Source organism: Apus apus, chromosome 2, assembly GCF_020740795.1.
Source record: "Apus apus isolate bApuApu2 chromosome 2, bApuApu2.pri.cur, whole genome shotgun sequence".
In the NCBI taxonomy this organism is placed as follows: domain Eukaryota; kingdom Metazoa; phylum Chordata; class Aves; order Apodiformes; family Apodidae; genus Apus; species Apus apus.
Genome location: NC_067283.1, coordinates 156905084 through 156911286, shown reverse-complemented (window position 1 = coordinate 156911286; position 6203 = coordinate 156905084). Strand labels below are relative to the sequence as shown.

Sequence of the window (6203 nt, the reverse complement as noted above, 5' to 3'; positions counted from 1 at the left end):
TCCCAAGTACCTCATGCTTGGTGGCCGTGCCTGCACCCCCAGTGTCCCTCCTCATTGGTGGAGGCTGGTCCCTGTAGAGTCCCTGCGGGTGTGGGGGGTTTTGGGGTGCTGTGACTTGTCCCCCACGGTCCCCGTGCTGCCCAGGAGCTGCTGCAGTCCCTGCAGTGCCAGCAGCTGGAGCTGGAGTGCATCACCTCGCTGGGGGAGGAGATCCTGGCCACTTGCCACCCCGACTCCGTGGTCACCATCAAGTCCTGGGTCACTGTTGTCAAGAGCCGCTTCCAGGAGGTGAGTCAGGGTTCGTCCTCAGAGCAGATCTGCTCCCACAGCATCCCGGGATCCCTATTCCCAGCCCTGCTCCCACAGCGTCCCAGGATCCCTGTTCCCAGCCCTGCTCCCACAGCATCCCGGGATCCCCATCCCTGACCTGCTCCTGCACCATCCTGAGATCCCCATCCTGGGATTCACTCCCCTGACCCTGCTCCCACAGCATCTGAGGGTTCACATCCATGGAGCCCCCAGATCCCTGCCCCACATCCCTGCCCCATAGCCCTCCCAGCTGCTGGCTGGGAGTCTGTGCCTTCCCTGTGGTCACGGGTGGACCGTGGAGCCCCCACATCCCTGTCCCATGTTGGGGCCCCACATCCCGGCCCCATAGCCACCCCAGCTGCTGGCCGGGGGTCCCTGCCTGCCCCAGGGCAGGGGTGCCGTGGCCCCAAGCCCCCTGCCCCCTTGCCCAGGTGCGGGGCTGGGCGCAGCAGACGGGCGAGCGGCTGCGGGTGCAGGCGGCGGCGCTGGCGGCCGAGCGGGAGGAGACGTCGCGGCTGCTGGAGTGGATGGGGGCGGCCGAGGAGGCCCTGGGCCTGCGGGACCGGGAGCCGCTGCCCCAGGAGCTGCAGCCGCTGCAGGAGCTCAGCGCCCAGCACGCGGTGAGGGGCTGAGCCAGGCGCAAGGGGTGGTGGGATGGTTTGGCTTGGAGGGAACCTAAATGCCATCCAGGGACACCTCCCAGCAGCCCAGGCTGCTCCAAGCCCCATCCAACCTGCCCTTCAACACTGCCAGGGATGGGGCAGCCACAGCTTCCCTGGGCAACCTGCCTCACCACCCTCTGGGGTCAGTTTTGGGTGAGAAAAGGGACATGGAGGGGCAGGAGCGTGTCCAGAGATGGACCATGGAGCTGGGGAAGGGGCTGGAGCAGAAGGAGAAGGGGCTGGAGAACTTGTGAGGAGCAGCTGAGGGAGCTGGGGGTGTCCAGCCTGGAGCAAAGGAGGCTGAGGGGAGACCTGCTGGCTCTGCAGCTGCCTGAGAGGAGGTTGGAGCCAGGGGGGTCGGGCTCTGCTCCCCAGGAACAAGCCCTGGGACAAGAGGGAACGGCCTCAAGTTGTGCCAGGGGAGGTTGAGGTTGGATCTGGGGAACAATTCCTTCCTGGCAAGGGTTGTCAGGGCCTGGCCCAGGCTGCCCAGGGCAGGGGGGGAGTCCCCATCCCCGCAGGGGTTTCCAAGCCCTGGAGATGGTGCTGAGGGACATGGGGCAGGGCTGGCCTTGGCAGGGCTGGGATGAGCGGTTGGACTCCATGATTTCCAAGGTCTGTTCCAACCCAACCATTCCATGATTCCACATCTCTGCGCTGGGCTCCACCCTGGCCCAGCGGGTGGGTGCTGAGCGCTGGTGCTGTGTCTCAGGTCTTCATGGAGGAGCTGAACCGCAAGCAGCCCGATGTGGAGAAGGTCACCAAGACCAGCAAGCAGAAGCTGAGCACAGAGCTGGGCCCTCCGGCTGCCCGCCGCCTGGCCACACGTAAGGACCCCATTGCCCCCCGCCCCTGGGACCCCCGGCTGTGCCCTCACTGCCCCTCTCCGCGGCTGCAGGTCGCCGCAGCGGTGCGAAGGCGCAGGGGGTGCCGGCTATGCCCCCGGGGGGGCTGGAGCCCCAGACCCCCCTCATGGGCCAGGTCCTGCACCGCTGGCAGCAGCTCTGGCTCCTGGCCCTGGACCGGCAGTACCGGCTGGATTCAGCCCTGCAGAGCCTGCGGGAGGTAGGGACAGCCCTGGGGGGGGGGGAAGGGTGGGCAGCACCTGGGAGCCTTCCCAGACCACATCCCGGGAGTCCTGGCACGTCCCCAGGGGTCCTGGGCAGAAACCCCTTTGCCAGCGGGGCCGGGCTGGGGGCTGCACTGCAGAGCCTGGTCACCGTGCAGGGGGGCTGTAGGGGTGGCCGGGAGGAGGGGTGGGTGGTTTTCCCTGCTGAATTCCCACCGGAATTCCCACCCGTGCCTCCGGGAGCTGGAGGAATTCGCCCACTTCGACTTCGGGGTGTGGCGGCGGCGCTACGTGCAGTGGATCGGGCAGATGAAATCCCGCGTCCTGGACGTTTTCCGAGGCATCGACCGGGACCAGGACGGGCGGATCAGCCAGCGGGAATTCATCGAGGGCGTCCTCTCCTCCAGTGAGTGCCCCAGGCTGGGCTGGGGGGCTTGGGGCTGAGGGTCCTTCCCTCCTCACCCTTTGCTTGGAGCCTCAGGACGCGTTCAGTGCCTCCGACCCTGGTAACAGCCCCTGGAGGGTCAGAGAGAAGGTGAGGCCACCTGCCTGTAGGAGAGGTGGGAAGAGGTTGGAAATTTCTCCTGAAGAAAGGCTATTTTGAAACTAATTAAAACCACAAGCTAGAAACCATGAAACAGCCTTTTCCTGTGGCTGGTGCCCAGCTGGCTGTATTTGGTGCTCGGAGCTGGGCAGCTGCCCCATTCCCTTGGGGTCTGGTGCGGAGCAGCTTGCTGAAGGCTGCCAGCCCTTGTCACCTCTTTCCACGGCTTTTCAGCTCCCACAACCACTTCTTGTTCCTCTTCTCATATTTAAATCTCAAACGGAGCTGAGCTGCAGAAGGCAGGGAGTGTCCCCTGCTGTGGGACACTTATAGGGTCTTTCCCTATCAAGTAGAACCCAAAACTAGAGTAAAAAACGGACAGTTATAGTATCATTGGCCTGCCAGTAATTAGTGGCAGGACAACTATCCTTTCAGTAACTAGAGTAAGAGGTAAATGAGCAACAAACACTGAGGTGTCAGGAAAGACAGTGCAACATTTCCACAGGCTGCAGGGCTGCACTTTGCAGAGATGTTTTATCAATGTTGTGAAAGAGCAGGCAAGAAAAGAACCACCTGTGCAGTACACAAGCTGGGAAGTGCAGGTTACATGTGTTTTTCAGCCTCAGGTTTTTAAAAACATTGATTTCTGTGTTTGAGTCATAGAATGCCAGGTTGGAAGGGACCTCAAGGATGGTCTGGTCCAGCCTTGAGAGTTTGCAGAGAGCTCTAAATAATGTTGTGTTAATGACAGAAAATACAGGTTATGAAATTTACACAAGCTGATGGAAGGATTGCTTTTGATACTGAAAATATTAATTGCCTTAAAAAAATATTTTGTAAAGAGTGTGAAGAGAAGGCTCCAGGGAGACCTGAGAGCACCTTCCAGTGCCTGAAGGGGCTCCAGGAAAGCTGGGGAGGGGCTTGGGACAAGGACATGGAGGGATGGGAGCAGGGGGAAGGGTTTCCAGCTGGCAGAGGGAGCTGGAGCTGAGATGGGAGGGAGAAATTCTGGGCTGTGAGGGTGGGGAGAGCCTGGCCCAGGTTGCCCAGGGAAGCTGTGGCTGCCCCATCCCTGGCAGTGTTGAAGGGCAGGTTGGATGGGGCTTGGAGCAGCCTGGGCTGCTGGGAGGTGTCCCTGCCCGTGCAGGGCTGGCACTGGGTGGGCTTTGAGGTCCCTCCAACCCAACCCATTCTATGAAATAACGGGGTGCCTGTCCCCCCTCAGAGTTCCCCACCAACGTCCTGGAGATGAACGCCGTGGCCGGCATCTTTGACGTGAATGGCGACGGCTTCATTGACTACTACGAGTTCATCAGCGCCCTGCACCCGCACCGGGACCCGCTGCGCCGCGCCGCCGACGCCGACCGCATCCAGGACGAGGTGCCGGGGGGCTGGGGGGGCTGGGGGTGGGCAGGGGGTGGGGGTCCTGCCGGGGGTCTGAGCCACGCGTGCCCTGTCCCCAGGTGAACAGGCAGGTGGCCCAGTGCAACTGTGCCAAGCGCTTCCAGGTGGAGCAGATCAGCGCCAACAGGTACCGGGTGAGTGCCGTCACACGCCGCCCACCCTGGGGGGGGGGGTCCCACAGACCCCCCACCCATTCTGGCCCACCAAGCCCTGCCCCAGCCCCTGCTCCAGCCCCCCTGCAGCCTCAGGGATGGAGGCGGGGAATGTCCCCGTGTCCCTTGGGAGCTGCAGTCCCGGGTGCTGCGGTTGGCAGGGAAGGCTGGAGGAGAACTGACGGCCAGTGCTGGGCAGATGGGGATGGTGTTCCCAGCACAGGGTCTGTGGGGGGGTACAGGGTGCAGGTGGGGGGCACAGGGTCCTGTTCCCAGCCCCACCGAACCTCCTGGCCTCCCCTGTGCCCCCCCCCCCCACCCCCGACACAGTTCGGGGAGTCCCAGCAGCTGCGGATGGTGCGGATCCTGCGCAGCACCCTGATGGTGCGGGTGGGCGGGGGCTGGATCGCGCTGGACGAGTTCCTGGTGAAGAACGATCCCTGCAGAGGTGGGTCCCGCGTCCCGCCGCGCCGGGGGGAGGGTCCGCAGCGGGATGGGGCCGGGAAAGCCTCCCCCTGCCCACGGGACCCCCGGCCCCAGCCCCTCCGTGCCCCCCTCCCAGTGAAGGGAAGAACCAACCTGAAGATCAACGAGAAGTACCTGTCCCCGGACGCCCTCGGGGCCACCAAGTGCGGGGGGTCGCCAAGTGCCCCCTCCTCCAAGGCGCTGTCCCCGAGCCGCTCCAGCTCCAGCCTCAGCCTCTACAGCAGCGCCTCAGCCCCCAGCAGCCCCCTGGCCAAGAAGGTGAGGGCTGGGGACCCCCTCGAGCCCCCAGACCCCCCTGTACCGCGGGTACTGACCCTCTTCCCCCCCAGTCGGTGCTCCGGAGGACACGATCCGGTGACCGGTGCCCCCGGCCCCGCGGCTCCCCCCTGCCCGATGGGGCGGAGCTGCGGCTCCCCCCGCCTGAGGAGACCCCGGCCCCCCAAGGTGAGGGCCCTGCCTCTGCGGGGGTCCCCTGCCCACCCCTCGCCCCCACCACGGGGCGCAGGGGGTGCAGAGCCGGTGGGACGGAGTGGGGCAGGGCTGTGGGGCTGCCTCCTTGCTTTGGGGGTGCAGGGGAACCCACTGCTCCAGCCCCTCCGTGTCCTTGCAGAGCCCCCGGAAGGGTCCCCCCCTGAGCGCCGCAGCCCCTGCCGCTGACCCCCCCACACCCACTGGCCGCACTCAGGACCCAGGATGGAGGATGGTGAAGCTGTGGCCGTGCCCCCCGTGGGTCCCCGGGGCTGCAGACCCCCGAGCCACCTGTCGGTCATCGACCCTGCAGGGCTTGGCCTGGCATGTGTGCAAACAACCCCTGATCCCCCCAAACCCTCCCGGGACCCCAGTGCAGCCCCCATCCCTCTGGAGTTGAGCCCCCTGCCCTGCTCTGAGCACTTGGAGCATCCTTGGGGTCAGCGGGGGCCACCTGGACCCCCTCAGGGCGGCCCCTGCCCCTCTCTCCCAGCTCCCACACCCTCAGGGGGTCTGCAGGTGCCCCCGGGTGGGGGACACCCCTGTCCTGCCCCAGGGGAGGTGGCCAGTGCCCCAGAGCCCCTGGCTGGTGCTGAGCCCTGTGTTGGTGCTAACCCCCTCCTCACCCCTCAGTGTGTGCAGGGGGGGCCCGGCTGCCCCTGCTACCCCCCATCAGGGCTGGGGCTGCTGTGGGTGGGGGGTCCCCGGCGCCCACCTCCCACCTGAGCCCCCCACACACAGTGGGACCCCGGCCCTGCTGCTGCTGCACGCTGACCCCCTGACAGGAGAGCAGGGTGAGCCGAGCACGGCAGTGCGGCCCCCCCAGCACAATAAACGGGGGGTCCCTTCTCTGGGGGCACCCGGGATGTGCCACCATCCAGCTGAGCCTCTGTCCGTCCCTCTGTCCGTCCGTCCCCTCACCGTGCTGCTGGAGGGGGGGGCTGCCAGGGGGCAGCACGAGGGGGGCTGTGGCAGTGCCAAAGCTGGTGTGGTGACACTGGGGGGGGGATGTGGCATTGACAAAGCTGGTGTGGTGGCACTGAGGGGGGCTGTGGCATTGACAAAGCTGGTGTGGTGGCATGTGGTGGCAGGGCTGGGTGTGCCCTGGG

General features: G+C 65.5%; 1 protein-coding gene across 1 annotated transcript; it reads left to right on the top strand.

The window, feature by feature from the left end:
• The first annotated feature begins 797 nt into the window (after positions 1-797).
• LOC127381274 (microtubule-actin cross-linking factor 1, isoforms 6/7-like) lies at positions 798-5962 on the top strand. Its single transcript, XM_051611417.1, has 10 exons — positions 798-929; positions 1684-1798; positions 1870-2036; positions 2284-2446; positions 3810-3964; positions 4048-4122; positions 4471-4588; positions 4703-4884; positions 4956-5070; positions 5237-5962. The coding sequence occupies exons 1-10, from the start codon at positions 837-839 to the stop codon at positions 5281-5283; spliced, it is 1230 nt and encodes a 409-aa protein (XP_051467377.1). The 5' UTR covers positions 798-836; the 3' UTR covers positions 5284-5962.
• The last annotated feature ends 241 nt before the right edge of the window (positions 5963-6203 follow it).

What these genes read in the sequence shown, in the direction of transcription:
- LOC127381274 (XM_051611417.1), top strand. Translation starts at nt 837, where the DNA reads ATGGGGGCGGCCGAGGAGGCCCTGGGCCTGCGGGACCGGGAGCCGCTG. An exon ending in AGCTCAGCGCCCAGCACGCG is followed by an intron (nt 930 to 1,683) that starts GTGAGGGGCTGA and finishes GCTGTGTCTCAG; the next exon opens with GTCTTCATGGAGGAGCTGAA. An exon ending in GAAGAACGATCCCTGCAGAG is followed by an intron (nt 4,589 to 4,702) that starts GTGGGTCCCGCG and finishes CCCCCCTCCCAG; the next exon opens with TGAAGGGAAGAACCAACCTG.